At 36.7% G+C, this 22,312-nt stretch overlaps 1 protein-coding gene across 3 annotated transcripts in view; it reads right to left on the minus strand.

Moving 5' to 3' along the window:
• The window catches only part of clcn1b (chloride channel, voltage-sensitive 1b), a 242,144-nt gene that overhangs the window by 22,903 nt on the left and 196,929 nt on the right, over positions 1 to 22,312 (minus strand). For all 3 annotated transcript variants that reach the window (XM_051931704.1, XM_051931705.1, XM_051931706.1), the window contains 6 exons: positions 15,147 to 15,216; positions 9,008 to 9,118; positions 8,625 to 8,838; positions 8,379 to 8,512; positions 7,913 to 8,142; positions 7,763 to 7,838 (listed from right to left, as the gene is read on the minus strand). In XM_051931704.1, coding sequence (XP_051787664.1) covers positions 7,763 to 7,838; positions 7,913 to 8,142; positions 8,379 to 8,512; positions 8,625 to 8,838; positions 9,008 to 9,118; positions 15,147 to 15,216 — 835 coding nt within the window. The remainder of the gene's footprint in view (positions 1 to 7,762; positions 7,839 to 7,912; positions 8,143 to 8,378; positions 8,513 to 8,624; positions 8,839 to 9,007; positions 9,119 to 15,146; positions 15,217 to 22,312) is intronic.

The raw sequence follows: 22,312 nt of genomic DNA on the forward strand, positions 1-22,312 counted from the left end.
TGACGTTCTTTCAGTCATTCTGGCAACTTTTTGTGGCAACTAATAACTTCTGTTCTATCCATCCATCCATCCATTTTCCAACCCGCTGAAACCGAATACAGGGTCACGGGGGTCTGCTGGAGCCAATCCCAGCCAACACAGGGCACAAGGCAGGAACCAATCCCGGGCAGGGTGCCAACCCACCGCAGGACACACACAAACACACCAGGGCCAATTTAGAATCGCCAATCCACCTAACCTGCATGTCTTTGGACTGTGGGAGGAAACTGGAGCACCCAGAGGAAACCCACAAACTCCACGCAGGGAGGACCCGGGAAGCGAACCCAGGTCCCCAGGTCTCCCAACTGCGAGGCAGCAGCGCTACCCACTGCGCCACCGTGCCGCCCTTCTGTTTTATTATTGTTTGTAAAATATGAAACATCAGACAGATAAGCTTCTCTTCTGCTTGTGATGTCCAAAATACCTGTGTTCCTTTTTCCGCTTTCATTGGTTATCAGGTCCCATATAGATAGAGCCCAGCTATACAACTAAAGACAAAATCAAAACTGTCTGATTATATCCGAGTGAGCTGAAAATTGCCGGGTATGTCATAGTATGTGACTGGCTTCATGGGAATGCTATGAGTGAAGATTACTGGAAAAGTAGTGTGATGTGGACTATCCTTCAGACTTGGTCCTGGGGACCCACTGTGGCTGCAGGTTTTTGTTCCAACCAGCTGTTTTTAATTGGACTCCTGGGCTAATTAAGTGATGTGTTATTTCCCAAGTTCTGTGTTCTGGGAACAATAAAGAAATTAGAAAACTTAAGATTGATAAAATATATATATATATATATATATATATATATATATATATATATATATATATATATATATATATATATATAAATTAAAATGTACCAAGCAGTTATATGGGAATAATGTATTTTGTTCTTTTTAACAATATTTACATCTTGATTTTCATTCTACTTTTCCAGGTGCTCTAATTGTTTAATTAATCCATTATTTACTAATTAGTGGGTCTGACACTAAAGTATTTGCAGCCTTTCATGATTCAGTGTTGTTTGCCTGGGTGTCTGCTCTGCTAATTTTTAATTGTCATTAATAAGATAAAACAAAGGGAGAAAACTGCACAGCAAAAGGGCAAAATAAAATGAAATCAACAAAAGAGAGTTAAGCATTTAAATCTATAGAAAAAGCAGAAATATTTCTAAATGTCTTATAAATGTAAAATTCAAGCCGCTGTGCTTTTCTGAATGTAGAATAAGAGAAAAAAAATACCAGCTAATTAAATGAGCTCAGTGTTATCAGTTGTTGTCACTGATTATGAATCTGGTTGGAACAAAAACCTGCAGACACAGGGGGTCCCCAGGACCGAGTTTGGGAAACACTGTGCTAGAACATTCAACAATAATTTTGCTTGAATAAAACTGGTAACATTTAAATACATTTTCCATTTTTATTTTTAAGGAAGAATGTGTCAACAGAATTTTGCAAACAAAAAAGTACTTGCTGCAGCTCTATATTTGATGATCTTGCAAATTGAGGTCAGAATGGATAAAGACAATGCCATGACTGATGTTGGACCTTTGTTGTGTTCAATCACAATCAAGAACACCATCCTGAACAGTAGTCATTCTAGAATGTTTAGGTAGAGGCTTATTGGCAGCTTGACCCTTAGATTATCCCAGGGAGCCATAGGCCACCATAGGTTTAGCTTTAATATTATAAATTATGGTTTTGTTTTCCTTTCTTACATGTCAGCTGGCTATAGTTTATTTTATGTCATCCTAATTTGCTTGAGATTACAATATTTACTTTTATTACCAATATTCTGAGCAATTTATATGTAAAAGACTGCAAACACTATATTGTATTTCCTCTTAAAAATAAACATATAAACAGAGCTGATTGTATATAAACTCTTAATTTTTATATAACGCTTCAATATGAAAAAATCTTTTCCATATGTTAATTCCAGTATTTAATGAAGAATAACAGACATACTGTAGATGCTAAAAATATGCATTATTTCACTAATGACTACAAAAAACCTTGTAGACATTTAATAATCCCTCTGTACAAAAGTAAGTGAACCTTTAAATTCAGTAAGCAATGACACATCCTTTAGCGGCTATCATAGCAATCAAACATTTTCTATAATTGTTAATCCGCTCATTCTGCCATAGAAAATTGCTTCATCTATTCCAGATTTGTTGCCCCTGTTGCAGTTCACTTCAGGCCGTAATTCAATTTTTCTCTTGGCTTCGAATTTGAAAACAACATTTCTTCTTAATAATTTAATCCATTTTTCAGTAGGTTTGGTCAAATAATTTAAATAAGCTTTGTGCCAGAGGGTCCATATTTATCCCAACTTGAATTCTCAGACATAGGGCTTGATGCTTCCCTCTGTAATTTGTTGGCATTACAGAAAAGTAGCCCCATTCCATGATATATCCAGCCCCATGTTTGACAGCGGGATGAGGTTATTTTGTTGTTGGATGTTGTAGTTTTTCAGCTAAGGTTATACCTTTTGTATCAGCAAACATCCAGTTTGGAGTAAGCTGTAGAGAGAACCTTCACACAAAAAAACTCTTTACAAACTTATCTTTTTGTGGTTACCCCATGGAATTAACTATTCTGTTATAATTTTAATATTAGGATATTAGGGTAAGAATACAAACATCAAAAGACGCAAAAGAAGCCTAGAGATCCATGTATGCTTTCTTGGGCCTCTTTTGGCCATGCTGTTAGTGTGTTCTTATTGCAGTGGAGGATTATTTTGAAGGACCATCACATGTAAACTTATATTTCTTACAGTATAAATTCAGTAAAATTTTGTTGGCATATTATATCTTATGCCAGAGTAACAAGGATTTACAACACTATTTAAGGTCATATGAGGTCTCGGTCGAATGTGTTATTTACTATTTTCATAACTTTACATTAGATTTAATTAACTTGACTTGTTATCTTTAAAAAGAAAAGTGCCGCTCAATGTTCATTTTGATGAATGGGTGTTTCAGTCGTTAAACAGGTGCAAAATTAATCAAACACCTGATTATACACTGGGGACTGAACTAATGAACCTTTTTTCACTTTTGAATATGAACCAGTTATTTATGGATTCATTTTTCATTTAATTTTTTTATATTTATTTAATGTAGCAGCTACATTACCCAGTATGTAGATTTAAGAGTAGATGTCTTTTTTTAAGTCAATTAAGGGCTAGGACTGATTAGAGAAAAAAATCATAGTAAACAATTACATAATACCAACAAAAGTAATTAACCTGGATTCCAGGGGTACTCAATTATGGTCCTTATTAAAAGTTTTTTTTAATTAGAATCCATTTATTTACTAATAACTTGCTTGTTACAATTCAGAACCCTTAATTTAGATAGATAGATAGATAGATAGATAGATAGATAGATAGATAGATAGATAGATAGATACTTTATTAATCCCAGGGGGAAATTCACATACTCCAGCAGCAAAAAATATTAAATTAAAGAGTAATAAAAAATGCAGGTAAAAAACAGACAATAACTTGAATAATGTTCAACGTTTACCCCCTCTGGTGGAATTGAAGAGTCGCATAGTTTGGGGGAGGAATGATCTTCTCAGTCTGTCAGTGGAGCAGGACAGTGACAGCAGTCTGTCGCTGAAGCTGCTCCTCTGTCTGGAGATGACACTGTTTAATGGATGTAGTGGATTCTCCATAATTGATAGGAGCCTGCTGAGTGCCCGTTGCTCTGCTACGGATGTCAAATTGTCTATTTTAGTTTTAAACTGCCACATTTAGGTTTAAATTGTTGCCTACTTTCTTAACCAGTCATCAATTAATAATGAGGTGCAAATGACAAAGGAACCATCAGCTCTCCAGCTAACCTGCTTCAGTTTAAACTTGTGTATGTGCACCATGAAGCATCTGTGTTAATACAATGCTTTGAAACAAATGAGAGAGAAAGGAAGGACCTCAAAACATATGGATAAAGTTCTAAGGAAACAAAAAATATACATGCTGTATAATTCATTACCAAGTTTCATTATGAAAAAGTTTGGAATGAAAAACTGTAGCCACTGTGGACCTCCAGGACCATAACTGAGTACCTCTGCTGTATAGTATATACATAATATGATACATGCCAATCAATATATCTTCAAATATGTGTTATATTCTACCTGAATATCTGTTACATTATGAATAAGTGCAGAGCTAAAGCATATTACTGTTTAATAATAATAATTATTTACATTTATATAGCACTTTTCTCTCTACTCAAAGTGCTTTACATAGTGAGTAGTGAGCCACTTCACCAGCCGCTAATGTGCAGCATCCACGTGGATAATGCGACGGCAGCCATTTTGTGCCAGAATGCTTACCACACATTAGCTATTAGGTTATGAAGAGGTGAGAGATAGTTAGCCCATTAGAAAAAGGGGATGATTAGGGGGCTAGAGTGACTAGGCCATGGACAGCAATTTACCAGGGCATCAAGATAAATCCTACTCTTTACAAAGGACGCCCAGAGAGTCAGGACCTCAGTTTGCAGTCTCATCTGAATGACAGCACCATTTTACAGCACATTGTTCCCATTGCTGTGCTGAGGCATTGGGATCCGCATTCAGACAACAGAGTAAGCTTCCCCTGCTGGCCTTGCCATCTCCTCTTCCAGTAGCAACCCAAGGTTTTCATGGTTGGTCTCCCATCCAAGCAGCTTCAGGTGAATTACCTGTTCTGAATTGCAAGGCGTATAGCTGCTGGCAGTGGGAAATACACCATGTAAATTCTTTCTTAATTCTTTCCTTTCATAGCATCATGATTTTCTGTTATTATTTTGTTTAATGTAAATGTATTGACATTTTTGCCATTGTCCTATTAAGCTTCTTGATTAGAAGGTGTCTTTATTTTGTAGCAGTGTTGATACTGTAAATCCCTTCAGCTCTTTGGAAATCACTGGTTATACGTATAACTACTCACGACTTGACAAACAACAACAACAACTTTTATTTATATACAAGTACAAAGGTACTTTTATAGTTTTAGTTAAAAACACCTTCTGTAGATTTATGTACCAGGCACTTTTTCCTTTTTAAAAGCTAAAGGGGAAAGACAGCTTATTGCAAGTGTTTAAAAAACTCATGCATCAAAGCTTGTTAACTTAGGAAACACAACAAATCATTTAGTTAAGCTGGAAGGCTCCTGCTGAGTATTTGTATTTGCCTGATGTAATCGAGCCCCTAGAGCAGGTAATCACGAGCCCAGTGAAGTTTGATGTTGGCTGTTTAAAGCCTATTCAAACCTCAGGATTCCAAGGAAACCATTGTTGACCTTAGTCTAGAAGCAGGTGTGATAAGGACACCATTGCAACTGCCAGAAAGCACATCAAAAGAGAGTCAGGGGAAAACACCTCCTTAACTAAAGACATTTATTTTCTTGGTGTGGGACTTGCAGCATACACACTGAGTGAAGAACAAAAGGGAGTACACAAGAGGAGGATGCAAAAATACAAATCCCATTGGACTTAGCTATAACAATTTGTGCTTAGTCTATCTTCTTGCCTGATTTCAAAGCATTCATGGCATGTCCAAGATCAAAGATCTACTTCACAGTAGCTATTGTTAGATCTTGTTTAAGGAATCAAAGCAACATAACTGCAGACTGCATTCCATTCTTCCCTTTAACATGAAAATCTTTAAAAAAAATTGACTCAAAGCTATAATCTTGTTTAAATGATCCAACATTTTCACATGAATTTGTAATTTATTTTTGTTGCTGTCCATCATAAAGAAAAAGGAAAAACTCGAACAATTACTGATGTAGTGTAATTATTATTAATTCTATTAAATGGTGGATATTTCCCTCTCCTGTGCTGGATCTTGCCTTATACTAAGTACTGCCAGGATGGGTTCTGATTCTGTTTTGTTGTGGATTAACACCACAATCCATGCCAAGTCACACATCCTCACAATCAAATGTTTAGCCATCAACTCATTTATAATATCTAGATTACCTTGGGCCCTGAGTGACAGCAATTGTGGTCATTTATGTTAGATAGAATGCCTAGAGGGGGCTGGGCAGTCTCATGGCCTGGAACCCCTGCAGATTTTATTTTTTTTTCTCCAGCTGTCTGGAGTTTTTTTTTTTTTTTTTCTGTCCTCCCTGGCCATCAGACCTTACTTCTATTCTATGTTAATTAGTGTTCCATAATTTTAATTATTTACTTTGTATTTTTTCTCTTTCTTCATCATGTAAAGCAGTTTGAGCTACATTGTTTGTATTAAAATGTGCTATAGAAATAAGTGTTGTTGTTATCAGCCGAGCTGTCTGTCACTCAGCCCCCACCTTTTGCACAGCACTGCCACTACACTGCACCTGTCTACAAAGCAATTGCTCCCAACCCACCACAAGTTTTGTCATGGGATCACACCATGATCCATCCAAGATCGCACATTTGCACTGTGGCAACTGCCAGTGCTCAGTTATGACCCCACAACACTTGGCTTACAAGGGCCCTCAGAAGCAGTTCTTTTACAGTGAGAGCACTTAAAGAACTCTTATGGTTGGATATGCATGGAACTGCCTGTAAGCACTGCAAGCATAGCGTTTCCTGGTGACATCAGCTGAGCTCTCCCTCAGTCAGCTTCCACATTCTGCACAGCACCACCACTACAAGCCCCCATGACCTTAATTGAATTAAGTAGATGTGAGAATGTTAGGTTATGGTATGTTCTAATAAAGGGGAATAATATCCAGAAGATAGAATACCCACATAGGTTTACTCCTGATGGTTTTGAATTGTTCTGTTCTTGACTAAGATTTCTTAGTTTATTCAATCTGTCCTTCATTCATCACCTTTTTTAATCTACATTTCTAATATAGGAAAAACATCCCTGCAGCAAAGGGTACCGACTTCAGTATCTTACAAATATATCTCTGTTGTGAGGTTATACATCCATACATTCCTAAACTTAAACCCTAGCTTTAAATATGACAAGAAATTGAGGTCCAAAGAAAATGTGCATTATTCCATTATTTTCTTTTTTATTTTTAGTTTAAAGTATATATACTAGCTGTGGTGCCCATCTAAGATGGATTGAAATCTAAGACCTCAGCATTAACGTTTATGTAAAGCACTTTGAGCTACTTTTTGTATGAAAATGTGCTATATAAATAAATGTTGTTGTTGTTGTTGTTGTTGTAGTGTACCATGCAATGTATATGTCTCTCTTATATGCCATTTGGTATGGGATTGATAAAAGCAGTGTTAACGTCTATAATGTGCCATCTATTGGAATGACAAATGCAATGCATTTTATTACTGAAAATGTTTGTGAGGCATCATCTATTGGAATGTATTTTGCAATGCATGTAGTAATAAACATTTGTGGTAATAAAATGCATTGCTACAAATGTCTGTGATGCACCATCTGTTGGAATGGCAAATGAAATTCATTTGTCTCTGTTATATGCCATTTGGTTTGGGATTCGTAAAAGCAGTGTTTGTGTGTGTGATGCACCATCTACTGGAATGACAAAATGCAGTGCATTTTATTACTAAAGATATAAATCACAATATCACACACACACATATATATATACTGAGAAAGAGAAAGACATGATTATTCTATTAGGAAATTATAAATATTAATCTGTATGAATATGCTGTAATTAGTAAAAGAGTACTATGAAAATTTACCCAGATTCATTTTACTAATTAAAGTTTCTTTCATTAGTTATTGTAAAATTAAAACAAATACCAGAAGACTCCTGGTAAGGTGGGTCTTGCCTTGTTGATGGGAGTGGACCATTTGGCTCTTCTACCACTGGAGTAGTCTAGGATAAAGAGAAATTAAGAGTTAAGAAATTGAAAATACCCAAATAGCAACATGAATAAATTTGTTGCTCACCTTTTCTGCTGCTTCATCTCCAAGTTCTTCATCAACATAGGTGAAAGATGTATCTGTTGCAATATCTGTGTTCTGTGACCTTTGACCTGGTGTCTGACCATTATAAGGTGATGCTTCCATTTTGCTGCAGCCCTCTCTATAAGCTCTGAGACGTCGGGCAGGTGACAGGTGTGTAATGAGCAATGACTGAAGTTCAGATCGCTCTATAGAGCCCAGCAAAATCATTGATTCTCCAAATAAGAAATGAAAAGAGGAAGAAGGGAAGGGAAAACATTACTTTTAATGAATGCAGGCTGTTTGTGTTTTTTGAACATATTAAATGAAAATATTTGTAGTTAATTTTCTGTGCTTGATTTCTCTCTTTGTTATATCTTCACACAAAATTGTTTAGCATTTCCTACCCATGCCAGCTTCATATTGTACAATTATTTTTTTAAACATATTCTAATGTTATATTTCATCTTACCTGCAGAATCAACTATAGGGATGTTCTTCAAATCACAATTCTCCAGTAAATTCTTCAAGTCCCGGTAGCAAGACATTAACGTTAAATACTTGATATCCTTCACCATGATATCCTCAACAAAAATATTGTATTTACTAATTGAAAAAGATAGAGAGTAAGTGGTATTAGTTTACCAAATGTAGTAAAAAAAAAAGAAAGCTAGTTGAACAAAATGAGCAGAAAAGGCAACTTAAACACATTGTTTACCTGACATGTCCGAGCCCTAATTCAGGTAGGTAAGGTAGTTTCTTAACCTGAATGATAGAGTCATAGAGTGATGGCTGAAGGCCTTGTGCCACCATGTTGGCTAAAATTACAGCAACCATCATGGGCAGAATATGTGAAATCTGACCAGTCAGCTCGAAGCAGATAACTGCCGTGGATACAGTGTGAGTAACAGCACCAGTCATCGCTGCAGCTCCTGTAGTACAAAGAATCATGGCATGAGAAAGAAAATAGGGAAATCTATGCAAATGCAAAATAAAAAAAATGCATATATAGTTTATTCTCATGAGTTACTAAGAGCAACGTGGAATGGAAGAAAGTCATTAAAGATGAAATAGATCCACAAATGTGAACACATTACTAACCAATCACTGCATAGCCTCCAGGTAATATCCGATAGACTATTCCATCGAAAAGAATTCCACTGGGAAACAATGTGGCCATTATCTCACCAACCAGTCTGCCAAATGAGGCTCCTGAAACAATAAAAGAAGTTGACATGTAATTAATTTACAGATGTACAAAAATAACATTGCATGAGGAACAATGTCAACATACAAAGACAGCCCCTTAAAAACACATTTTGGTTTAAATGCTATTAGTTTGCTTAGGCACTGGTCATAAAGGCAGTGCCTTAAAAGTTACCTGTGAATAGCAAAGTAGACCAGCTAGGGCCATACAGTGAAACAACATATAATTGCACAAGGAATTTGGTGTCAACAGTAAATTGCTTACAAAAAGGGACAAGAAAACTGTCTGGGATTCACCATATTTTTATTTTCAGTCCCTCTTCATTTGCACATTCATATATCAAACATGACATGTTACCAAATAGTCTTGTGCACAAACTGATGCTGCATTAAATAACTTAGAGTACTGAATCTGTATGCTTCAGGAAAATGTCATTTATTGCTATAGTAAAATATTCAGTGTTATTTAACTATTTAGATTTTGAGAAATGAGCATAAATCAGTATATTTAGTAACATATTCAATAATTGATGCTGCTCTGTCTTACAGTTTAAATGTATTATGTTCCTTATTCCATTTTGAGTAGTTTACTAAAAGGAGCAAATAAAAAAAGGATATTTATTATATATTTTAATTATTTACTTTCAACCTTTTCCTCATTCTTGTTTCTCTAAGACAAAACTTGTCTCAGCTATTAACCCCCTTTTATGTAAGACCACCTCCAAGACCTTTCCCATTCAAACAGTCTGGGAATTGGTCTATTACTGTCTGTTCCTCTCAATTGATACCTGACTTTTAAGACCATCACTTTTAAAGTCATCAACATACCCAATTCACATTTGTGCAGTGCCTGTGTTTCACCCCCTGTAACATTTAGCTATGGACTTTTCTAGTAATCCCTTTTGTTCAATTGTTCTCCTAAACACCCAGGTACATTTTTTTATATGTACTGGGGATTTCTTAAAGTTTCAGCTTTTTGGTGAGCTTTATCACAGTTTCTTCTGTCCTCCCCTGTAGTACTCCCTTTACTACTTAAGTCCCCTTTCTTTTGACTCTTTCTGCTCTTTCCCTTTCTTCCATCCAGTAGAGATTGTTCTATTTGGGCACAAATGCTGCAAAGTTAGCCCTAGCTTCTAATTGGAACTCTCCTTGCTCTCTAGTCTTTTATTTCCGGAAATCCACTTTCTACAAGCTTATGTTTCTTGAACTATTCACTGCTAAAATTAATGGTGTGACCCGATCAAATATTTCTAAGTGCCAGTTCTATGTACAAGTTGTTCGGACTCGCTTGGATGAAAGCATTGAGTTCATGTTCACATATAATATTTTTTCTTTTAGTTTTGGTGCAGCTGTGCCTTTAATTTTCCATGATTAATTTTTGCTACTTGGGGCTGTTGGGTAGGTGTTTTTATATGTATTGATGTTTTCATAGTCATGTTTGGTTTGCTCTAATTTTTACAGTATGTTCATTTTTATTTAATAAAAATTTAACAAAAAATATTTATATTTGTGTAAGCATATATACTCAGCAAGTATGTATGTACTATATATATATATATATATATAGTAATAAGGCGCTATATTGCGCCCGATCCGGCACAGACTCACACGGAGGCACGTGTAAAAACACAAAGTAGACTTTTATTTTCTTCACTTGTGGGGGTACGTCTTTCCCGTGAACCCCACAGGCACAGCACAGTCCAAAATATCACCAGTTGAAAAAACACACTCCTCTCTGGAACCACCACTCCTCCCGTCAAGCTTTGTCCTCCTCCTCCCGACTCTGGCCACTGATTGGTGGTTGCTGGCCCATTTTATAGCCCATCCGGAAGTGCTCCAGGTGCTTGATCACCTGTTTCCGGTTGGACTTCCGGATGAGGCTGAAGACTCATTCAGCTGGGTTCAGGGACCCATGCAGCACCCCCTGGTGGCCACCACAGATCCCAACAGAGCTGTGGAGAATTCCATCTCCCATGGAGCCCTGCGGGAAGCTGAGGCACCACCGTCAGCCAGGGAGGCTGCTACCAAGCGTCCCGGGGGAGTATTGAGCAGCCCATATATATACTGGCTGTGTAAGCCCATTCTGTAAAAAGCCCGGGCTCCTAGAAACCATGGATTCTGGCACTTCAATCAAACAATCGCATCTGTTGGGCATTAGTGGCTAAGTGAGGTACACTTTCATCAGTGGTTTCGTTTTGCTGACGTGCTTTCCTCCATTGTCTATCAGCGGCTACGCAAGTTTCTCTCTCCTTGGAGGTTTCGTTTTGCCAATGTGCTTGCCTTGCTCGTGTATTAGCAGCTAAGTGAGTTTCTCTTTTGTCGGCGGTTTCACTTTGGCGACAGAGTCGCTTTCTTTAAGGGTCATGCTGTAGCCTCGCATTTCCAGGCCGGACAGACAGACACACACACTTCCATGTGTAGACGTTTATATATAAGATATATAGATGTAACCAGACTGGTGTCTCAGTGGGGATGAATAGGAGTATCTTTCCCAGCTGGGAGGCCAGTATAATGGAAGGACTCAGTGAAGGCATCCTGGCTGGAAGGATTACAGACCGCTTTCCTGTTTGGGAAGCCAAGGTGAGTGATGGGCACTGGGAGCATGCCTCCTGTGCTCATGTCATCCCCCATTACAATAGGTGTCCCTATTTGGATGCCCACAGGGCAAGTTCAATGCCCTGTTTGGTTCTGCCTGTGCTATTAGGGGGAACTTTTGGGAGATGAGTCCCCTGTTTGAGGTTGTTTCACCTGAACCTGAAGTGCTTCCTGGAAACAGCGATTGGGCACTAGAAGTACTCTCAGGTTAGGTTCAAAAGGGAGAGCTCCACACAGCCTGGGGAGTCAGACTTAGGAGTGGAGTCAGGCAAGGCTTATTTGTGAGGATTGAACAAGAAAAAGAAAGAGAAATAACTAATAAAGAAGAAGGAGGAAGAGAATATTTTGTGTAAAGAGCCTGTAAAAAAAGGTTTTGTAAAATAAAAAATAGTTTATTTGAACCCAGGACTGTGTATTTGTAGTTGTGTCAAGGGTTTATGTGTATAGACAGCATCAAAATGATGAAATAACATTCATTTTGGTTCTTGCTGCATGTAACGGAAGCCACTGGCACAAATGGCCAATCGTGTTATGTTATATGTTTGTTGGATTTGGAGCTCTCAATTTTTATTAATATTTTGTTAATATTTACAAATCATCTGTTCAGAGGCACTGTCATTTTGTTGGCAACAGCTTCTGTTGCTATAATCTGAAGCCCCAACTGCAATAAAATTGTCAAGGGGCATGACTTCTAGTGTTTAGCCCCCTTACACTATTTAGACCATTTACAGCAAGGTCCATAAGACAAGACAGAATCACAGTAAATTCCAAACATAACAATTAAATTCAATAACAAGTACAAAATTAAAACGAAAACCCTGTTAAAACAGGAAAAAATTCAGTTACTGACATTCATAACAGCGTCAGATAATGTTGACAACATTCCAGTATATGATTCACCATCCTGCTGTTGTCTACCTCCCAGTTTTTGAATAATTGAAAAAATCTTGTGGTGAGCATGGTGGTTGGTGTGCAAGCCTTTCTAGGGAACTGGGTTTATGTATTGAGATTTGGTGAAAAGATCTTTTGACTTTCTGGTTTGATCTTGGCTTTACCTGAATATTTTTGGCATCTCTTGTTGTCATCTCTTGATCTTTTTCCTTGTGTCTTATGGCCTGCTAAGTCCCTTTACCTTGTCAGAACACTTTGGATGAGAGATGGAGTTCAGGAGTTCAGGGTTTAAAGGATGTCCCCCTGGTTGTCAGAAGGTACTTGGAAAGAATGTCCTAGTACTTTGAATATATTTTCTAATTTCTGAATTAGCTCCAGAGCTCACCCCAGAAATAACCCTTATGTAGGCATCAAAGACAGGTAGCCATTAAGTTCAGAGATTGGAGATGAGTTGGAACAAGTGCTCAGCGGGTGGGAGGAAGAGTTGACAGGGTTAAAAGAGATTGAAAGAGAGAGAGTAATGGTAGTCAAGTGAACAAGACATCAGAGAGACATAGATATCATGGGTAGGCTTAGAGAGCATCAGTTTATTATTTTATCTGTGTATTTTGTACTTTGTTTAGTGCTTCTGTTCATTATGTCTTTTATAAATATTCATAGTAGGCTTCGTATTAGTCTGAGTCAAGGGTGGCTGTTAGAATACCCTCACTTTATATAAGAGAAAATTATTAACAACAACTTTCACCTGCTTATCCATGCAATTGGCTAATCAGTCAATCATGCATAAAAGTTTACAGATTCAGGTCTGAAACTTCATCTAATGTTCACATCATACACCAGAATGGGGAAAAATGAAAACTCAGTGATTTTGACCATGGCATGATTGTTGGGGCCAGACAGGTTTGTTTTGATATTACCATAACTGATTATCTCCTGGGATGTTCATAAACTGCTGTCTCTAGAATTTAGAATGGTGCAAAAAATGAAAAACATTCAGTTCTGCAGGCAGAGATGCAGTGTCAGGGCAAATGGTGAGGCTGGTCCCAGCTGACAGAAAGGCTAGGTCACTTAGCTAACCACTCTGAATATCTGTAGTGATCAGCAAAGCATCTCAGAATAGAATTCAACACATGGAACCTTGAGGCAGATGGGCTACAATAGCAGACCATGTCAGGTTCCACTCCTGTCAGCCAAGAACAGAAAATTGAGGCTGCAGTGGGCACAGACTTACCAAAACTGGACCGTTTATGACTTTAAAATGTATCCCGGTCTGATGAATCTTGATTTCTTCAGAGGCACACTTATAGTATCGTCACTATATGGTCCCAACAATATAAATCCATGTTCTCAACCTGCCTTGTGTCGACAGTCCAGGCAGGTTGTGGTGGTATAATGATGTGGGAATGTTTTCTTGGCACACTTTAGGCGTGTTAATACCAATCAATCATTGCTTGAATGCCATTGCTAATTTGAGTGTTGTCATTGGCCATGCACATCCCTTCATTGTCACAACTTACACATTTTCTTATGGCTACTTCCAGTATGATAAGGCACCATGTCTCAAACTGGTTTCATGAACATGGCAATGAGTTCAGGTTCTCAGTGGCCTTCCCAGTCCCTGGTTCTGAATTCAATAGAATAACTTTGGGATGTGGTAGAACAGGAGATTCACAGCATGAATGTGCAGATGACAAACCTGCAGGAATTGTATGATATCCTCATGCAAAACATGGAGCAGAATTTCAAAAGAATATTTCCAACATCTTGTGGAAACCATGTCATGAAGTATTGAGGCTGTTTAGAGAGCAAAAGGAGACCTTAACCATTATTAATATAGTGTTCCTAATATTTTTTTCAGTAATTGGATATACAAAGTATGAGGATGTGTCTGTTTATTTATTTTTTAATTCTCCATTGAACTTTACTATATTTGTTCTGCCAATGTTGGAAAAAGCAATATCAAGAAAAAAGAAGCACACCAGTTTCTTGAGAAGAAAACGAGAAGAATGGGAAGAAAAACGTTATAAAAAAAGTGTACAATCATTGCCTAGAAATCAAATGAAACAATCAGCAAAACCCAATTCAGAAACCAAAAATCTCTTCTAAAAATACTTAAGTTGATTTGAACTAGCTCTACAACAAAAATTCACTACAATATCCAGAATCTTGGGTAACAGGAAGTTATCGCTGTGATTAGATTAAATGTTGCAACTTCTGGACATTATGAAGTAGCGACTGGGATTGCCAACAACAAAGAGACTTCTAGAACACAAAATGGTGATGTGAGATTATCAAAAATGTAATATTAAACAAAGAAACACTTCTAAAATGAAACAAAAAACACAAAACAAGTACAGAATAATGTACCTTTTTTTGCCCTCTTTTTCTGTAATAGTTTACTCAACTTGAAGAACACAACAAAAAAGTTGTTAAGGAGTATTGACATTTCAGTGGAAGTGATTTTCCGAGAGCTGTCAAACACTGTTACTGTGCTGAAAGGAGCTGAGGATATTCACATGCTTCTGTATCAGGATAAATTATTTCTTACCTAGAATGAAGACTGGCATAAATGCTCCACAGGGAATTGGCATTGTTGTTGCGACAGCAGACATCCAAAACTGAAAAACAGACAGAATCACTTCATATTTTGTTTTAGGGATTGGGGATGGGGGTGGAAGTACACAAAGAACCATAATCTTTCTTTTCCAAAATATTAAAAATCCTTAAATACCTCTTACATTTATTTTTACAGCACAGATGTGTCCAATTTGGTTTGTGTTGATTGCAATGGTGTTGAATTTGTTCTGGTTTTATGTAAAAAAAGCTATTGCAAACAGGAAATCTGATGTACATTTTGCATTTGTTCTTTATTAACATAAACGCCTCTTAATAACTCTACACTTTAAGCCACAATGACTAAAGAAAGTTAATTGTCTGCGGTTCGAATAAAAAAGTGTATACTTGAGATCTTGCAATATGACTTGCTCTTGTACACTGAAATAGGTAATGATGTCTGCAAATATGCAATAATATTAAGCAATGTCTTTTAACTGGACATATTTTTGTGACAGTCAATTGCTGATTTACTTATCGAAACAGCTTCCTGTCCATTTTCAGATATCTGAAATGCATTTCAAGATATCTCAAAATCACTTCCTGATCATTTCAAGATGTCTGAAATAGATTTTAGGATATCTTATAATAAACAGGAAGTTTCATTGAAAGAATAGGCAGTTTTACAGGATGTAATTTTGAGATATCTTGAAATGCATTTAAGATATCTTAAATGCATGAAGGGTGGCGCAGTGGAAGCGCTGCTGCCTTGCAGTTAGGAGACCTGGGTTCACTTCCCGGGTCTTCCCTGTGTGGAGTTTGCATGTTCTCCCAGTGTCTGCGTGGGTTTCCTCCGGGTGCTCCGGTTTCCTCCCACAGTCCAAAGACATGCAGGTTAGGTGCATTGGTTATTCTAAATTATCCCTGTTGTGTGTGCGCCCCCTGCGGTGGGCTGGTTCCCTGCCCGGGGTTTGTTTCCTGCCTTGCGCCCTGTGTTGGCTGGGATTGGCTCCAGCAGACCCCTGTGACCCTGTAGTTAGGATATAGCGGGTTGGTTAATGGATGGATGGATAAATGCATGAAAGATCAATTTAAGATATCTGAAAATTCATTGGAGATATCTTGAAATGCACATGTAGTTACTGTATTTTGATATAAATGAAAATGTTTTTGGGATATCTTGAAATGCATTTGAGATGTCTCATAATGTATTGCAGATATAGTAAAGGAACTTATTTTAAGATATCTCAAAGTGAGTTTCAGATATCTTAAAAAGTAAATTACATTTTAAGATATCTGAAGTTAATTTTAAGACATCTCTAAATGTAAATTTGGCTTGCTATAATATCTGCACGGGGTAGGGTGTGGGGTGATCTAGAAGTCTTGTATGCATGTTATCATCCAGTTGACACTTGGAATGACCACCAGAGGGTGAACTGGAGGTGACTGGCAGCATTCTTTATGTTTGAGCATCACCACGCCCCCATTGCTTTTGAAATTAAATAGAGTTGGCTGGTTCCGAGCATCAACTGGATGATAACATTCATACAAGACTGCAAGACAAGCACAGTAGTGAGTCTTCATTGTTTGTTAATTTATTTTTATTTTTAAAGTTGTGTTTTTTTTAATTATATTTTTCTCAAACTATTAAAAAAAACACTTTATTTTCCTCCCGGGCAATGCTGGGTATTTCAGCTATGCTAGTAGTATATGCTATAAACTATATAGTATATATAAACATAAAACAAAATATAACAAACAAAAAACACCAAACACACATAAGAATTTCTGGCTTGGATGCTGGAGAGCTACTGCTGTCAATAACTGGCTTGTAAGTGGCAGTAAGATGATCAGACCTGTCCACATTAACATTTGAAAGCATTAACATTTGAATATAGCAGGTCCAGGTTGTTATGTCCACAAAAGGAACATGCCCTTAGAAGTTTGTTCAGAATGACTTACAGTTAAAGTCTTGATATCAGAGTGAATTATTGCCGAATTTAAAAAAACATCAATAGAATAATGCGACAACCTCCTAGGCAGTGACATGAGTGAATTCAGTGAGAATTTTCCATTCACCCAAGTCTTCAGGCCCTCTCCTACTTTTTCCACTCTGTCTGATCACATCAGATGAAACCTGTCCATCATTAGAGAACATCTGAAATAGGAGGTTTGCTGCAATAACAAAAATGTCACAGCACCTGAACTCACTGTAACTTGCCATGAGATGCGACAGTTCTTTCAACTTAAAAAGCATTCAAAAATTCCTCATTATATGGAGATTGGCCTGTTGTGAATACTTTCCATCTTACTTTTATCCTGGCTCTGGATTCTTTGCCCTTTAAATGCTCACACAAGCTTCTCCTCTAATAAGTTGTGAGAAAGCTACTTTGGCGCTAATGATCACAGTGCTACCAGCTGAGTAACTATAAAAAACTATAAAATATAACTGATATATTCCAGTTTACATTTCTCAGATTAATTTTTTTTTTTTCTGAAATCACCATGAAAATAAATTGTGGACCAGAGCAGGTCAGCATTTCTCAGATCTTCACTTTTATCTTTTCAAATATTTTATTGAAACAGATTGTATATGATGTACTGAAAGGCACAAATGCGATTGAGTTATCTGGTTATCTGTTGGCTTGCCTTGTATCTCATTATTGTTTTTAGATGCTAGTTAAGGAAAAACAAAAAATGAGGGTAATGAACCTTAAAAAGCTAGTCAATTCAAATTAGGACAAAAGAAGTCAGTTCCATTGGCAGCAGTAATTGATTACTAATCCAATAAATGGCTGGAACTAAAATCTACAGCCACTGCGGTCCTCCAAGATCTGAGTTTGACGTCCCTGGTGTAGGTTGTTATAAAAAAAGGTTTTAAAATGTCCCCCAGGCAGAATTATAAATCTTGTTTTGCATAACTCCATGATTCTGGGTTCAGTATTCCCCAATCACGCGCCTATCCCACCATCATTTCTGTTAGAGTTTTCTGTCAGGTATTCAAATATTTCTCTCACATTCCATGATTTGTAGTTTAGGTTGACTGATGACCAGAAATTGGCCCACTGTAAATGAGAGTTCCCTGTGATGACCTGGCAATCCATCCTGACTTCCTCCTATAATCCTGAAATGAATTAAGCTAATTCAAGAAGTTGATGGATGGGTGAATGAATACATAGATTACAGAAATACATACAATATTTTCATAGTATATCTAAGCAAATTAATAGGTGTGGTATATATCTTTTGTTTTGCTGTATGACAAATTATCTCCTAAAGCCAAAACAAGAAAAACCTTATTCAATAAAAACAAACATAAATCGCCACCTCAAGACAGCATAAATGACTGTTCCAAGGGATTAGAGGAAGTCTATTGAACCAAACCACTGGAAGCCCACATCCACAATATACATACTCTTCTGTATTTGAATATTCCTGTTTCATTAAACTGAAAATTACAAATGCAGCATTTCACAAATTTAGTGTGATCAGACAGTTTGATACTCCTGTATCATGGAATCTTTGATTTTCATTTCTATAAACTCCTTTAAATAAAAGTTATCACTGAAAAATAAATTAACCATATTTTGGTACTTTACTGCAGTTGGTTCTAAACTGCAATGAATAGAACTAATAAGATAGATGTTACTTCATGAGACCTTTAAGAACAGTGTTGGCATTTATGCAGTGCTACAAATACACAAAGTCTGTGAACATAGAACACATCTGAACAAAAGCTGTTTAAATAACTTCAGACAATATGGTAATGGCTTGCCTAAATATATAAAGTGTACAAAACTGTTTATTTTTGCTTACTGATAATAGATAGGGAAAAAATTCAAAGAGCTTGTAATGATAAAAATTAGAGGCCGCAATACTAAACGACATACTGAAAGTTTTATACAGTATGTGGTTGATTTTACTGCTTGAATAACAGTTTATTCTGTATGTTCAAATGCATGTAGAAAAAAACAGTATAATAATGCTTACTCAGCAGGCATTTTTATCATGAGGTTAAAGAAGGAATTGATCAGCAACTATAGATTCAAAACAGGATTCAGTGATGGGAATACTGTAGTCCATCTTTTGCTAACTAGGTCAATGGCTATTGAACTATCTAAACACATTTACTGATATGCTTGATACCTTTCAAACTAGGATTCTGTGTTTCCTCACAACAAGGGGTTCATAGCCAAATCACTTTTAGGGTATTGATTTTCTCCACAAAGAGAAAAGATTAAAAGATTGTTTCTGTCTGTAATTACCAGAACAATGTGTGAATAAGTAGAAGTGAACAAACAGCTATTTCAATCTTGTCCATTTTGTTGGATTGTTCAAAAGTCACACCTTCAATCCATAATTGCTTGCTACCCTATTTTTTTGGTCATGGGTTTAAAACAAAAGTGCTCCATACCTGCACTCTGATTGCTGTGAATTTGCCTTTTCTCCTTGTTATATTTTGCAATATAGAAATACTACGCAGAAGAACTGTAGGACAATTTACTTTCAACTGCATAAATCTAATATTAGAAGAGATCAAAAACCCCAAAGCAAGAGCATTCAATGCTATGATATTAGTGTCAATGATATATGGCTACGAGGTATGAAATCTATGCAAAATGGATACTGAGAAGATTCGAATTACACAGCCTGCAATGGAGAGATGGATTGCTGCAAGTATTGCTCAGAGATTGTATTGAAATTTAGGAAATTTGATATATAACTGTCTTCATAGACAACATCAAGTTAGCATTAAAATGGAAATACACACGGGCAGGACATGTGTTATTCATGTCTGATGACAGATATACATAATAAGTAGCATTCTGGTGGCCCTACAACTTAACATGCTCAGTTGGAAAATGTCCAATGAGATGACTAGATAGACTATAGAAAGACTTTAGTCCTAGCTGGACCATCATAGCAAAGGACTGATCAAATCAACTGTTGGCCTCTTCACATTAAACAGTGAACCCATCCAGATGAAAATAAGGATCGAAGTATCTAAGTAGCTCCCTGTTTTATTTGCAAATTATGTTTCTAGTGACATTTAGTGTCCTGCAAACCTCCTTAATAATCTGAGGGTTACTCACCTTCAACAGTGGCTAAATATAGATAGTTTTCTTGTTTTTGTGGTTTAATTTAATAGAAGCCTTTTTAATTTGTCTGGTAGCACATTTATTTTCATACCCATCAATACTTACATCTATTTATTTTCTGAATATGCTTATTACATAAATGGGTTTCTGGAAACAAACCTAATGGGTTAGAGTTAGGGGATGCCAGGACATTGTAGTTTCTCCCCAAACACCCTGCTAATATTGATTTACAAATAAATATCATCTGTATTTAGTTTATCCACTTTGATAATAAATTATCTGACTTTGTAGTCATGCCTATTCATGTTGAATTACTTAAGAAAGAGCTGTGCTACATGTTGTAGATACTCTGGCTTGCATTTGCCAAGCTCAAGGTGTATGAGCTGCACTCACACTTGTGATTTCATCTGTCCAACCTGTCTAGCCTTCAGTTCATTGTTTGCAATCTCTTTTTTTCTGTTAGTTGTCTTCAAACTAGTCCTTCACCACTGTGCACCATGATCACGAATGACTTTATTTAAACACCGTAAAAAACATGCAAACTGAATGTTTGAACTTCCTCCTGGTAGATGAGGGTGAGAGTTTGAAAGAAATGTAATCTTTTTACTGCTTCAGACTTTCAAATTTATATGTAGGCCTATTATAATGTGGTCTTTTTTGGACTGGCATTCTTATGAAAGTTGCTTGTTGTCTTGTACTTCAGTATATTGCTGGCTTGCTTGCATTTATTTATATTATGATAGCAAAAAGACACATAGGCTAATTATACACTACAAGAACATTGAGAATATTTAGTTTAATGGAAAAAAATGGCATCATCTTTGTTTTCCATAGAGATTTAGATATCATTTCTACAGTACATGTGAGATAGATTGTAAGGTTACAAGTCCTGCAGACAGTGGTGGAAAGATCGCTTCTTGACATGGTGCATACTATAAATAAAGTCCCTCTAATGTACAGAAGCAGAATCGGTTTGTATTACTAAACTGTCACTATTTAAGCTCCTTTAGCAATACACACTATCAGTGACAGATATTTTAAGAATATTGTTATTGGAATTAAATTATGTATACAGACATGTTGTATTAATATAATTATTTCTTTGAATCTTTTTTATTGAATATTACTTTTAAATATTACATTTAGGGAGGAGTAGTGGTGCAATAGAAGCTACTGTTCAGACATGGATCAGGTGACTGTGCTTGAATTGTGGTCCTTTCACTGCCTGTGTGAAGTTTACATGTTGTCTGCATGTCTGGGTAAGTTCTTCTGTTTTAGTTCTCCGCAGGTTAGAATGTCTGGTCTGTCTATATTTATCATATGAGTGAGTGAGTTTATCATATTTATCATATGAGTGAGTTTGCTCTGTCATGGACTGGCACCCTATTTGAAGTTCTTCCATATTTTTCTCTTGACACAGCTCAAATAGACTTCACCTCCCTACAACCCTGAATTACATTAGCCAAGTTTATTAAGCGAATATAAATGACTTTATACTTAGAGTGCATTGTCTCAACTCCAACTTGCTTGCAGGTTTCTGGCTAATGCATATTTTTTGTTCCTAACAAATCATAATATAGCAAGCTGGAAAATAAAATAACAAGAAAACTTGTGCTGAGAGTAATGAATACAGATCATTTCTTATATTGTATAATAACTAGGTACAAATGGGAGCCTGGAGCAATAGCAAACTGGAAAAGAGCAGCTTAATTTGAGTTTTGAAGATTAATTATTTTTTACTTAATGGAAAATGTGGATATGAATAACAGGGGAGGAATTAACCTTGGCTCTGTCATATTTTCATGCAGCAAAAACATGTTTTTAAAGGGAGGTCCTCAAGAGAGTACTGTTGCTGGCTCAGAGCTTGGACTGTGGTGTAATCACAAGCAAGTATGGCCTTTGTGTGGAGCTTGAAGAGCCTCCCTATTTCCATACAGTTAGGCCATTCTCTCTTTTGCCATAGTTCGATTTATCAATATGTTTGTATGGCTATGTAGGTCCTGTTTCAGACTTCATTCTTTTGAAAGTTGCTTCCTGCCTTACATTTATCATAGCACAGTGG

This window comes from Erpetoichthys calabaricus, chromosome 9, assembly GCF_900747795.2.
Source record: "Erpetoichthys calabaricus chromosome 9, fErpCal1.3, whole genome shotgun sequence".
Lineage (NCBI taxonomy): Eukaryota > Metazoa > Chordata > Cladistia > Polypteriformes > Polypteridae > Erpetoichthys > Erpetoichthys calabaricus.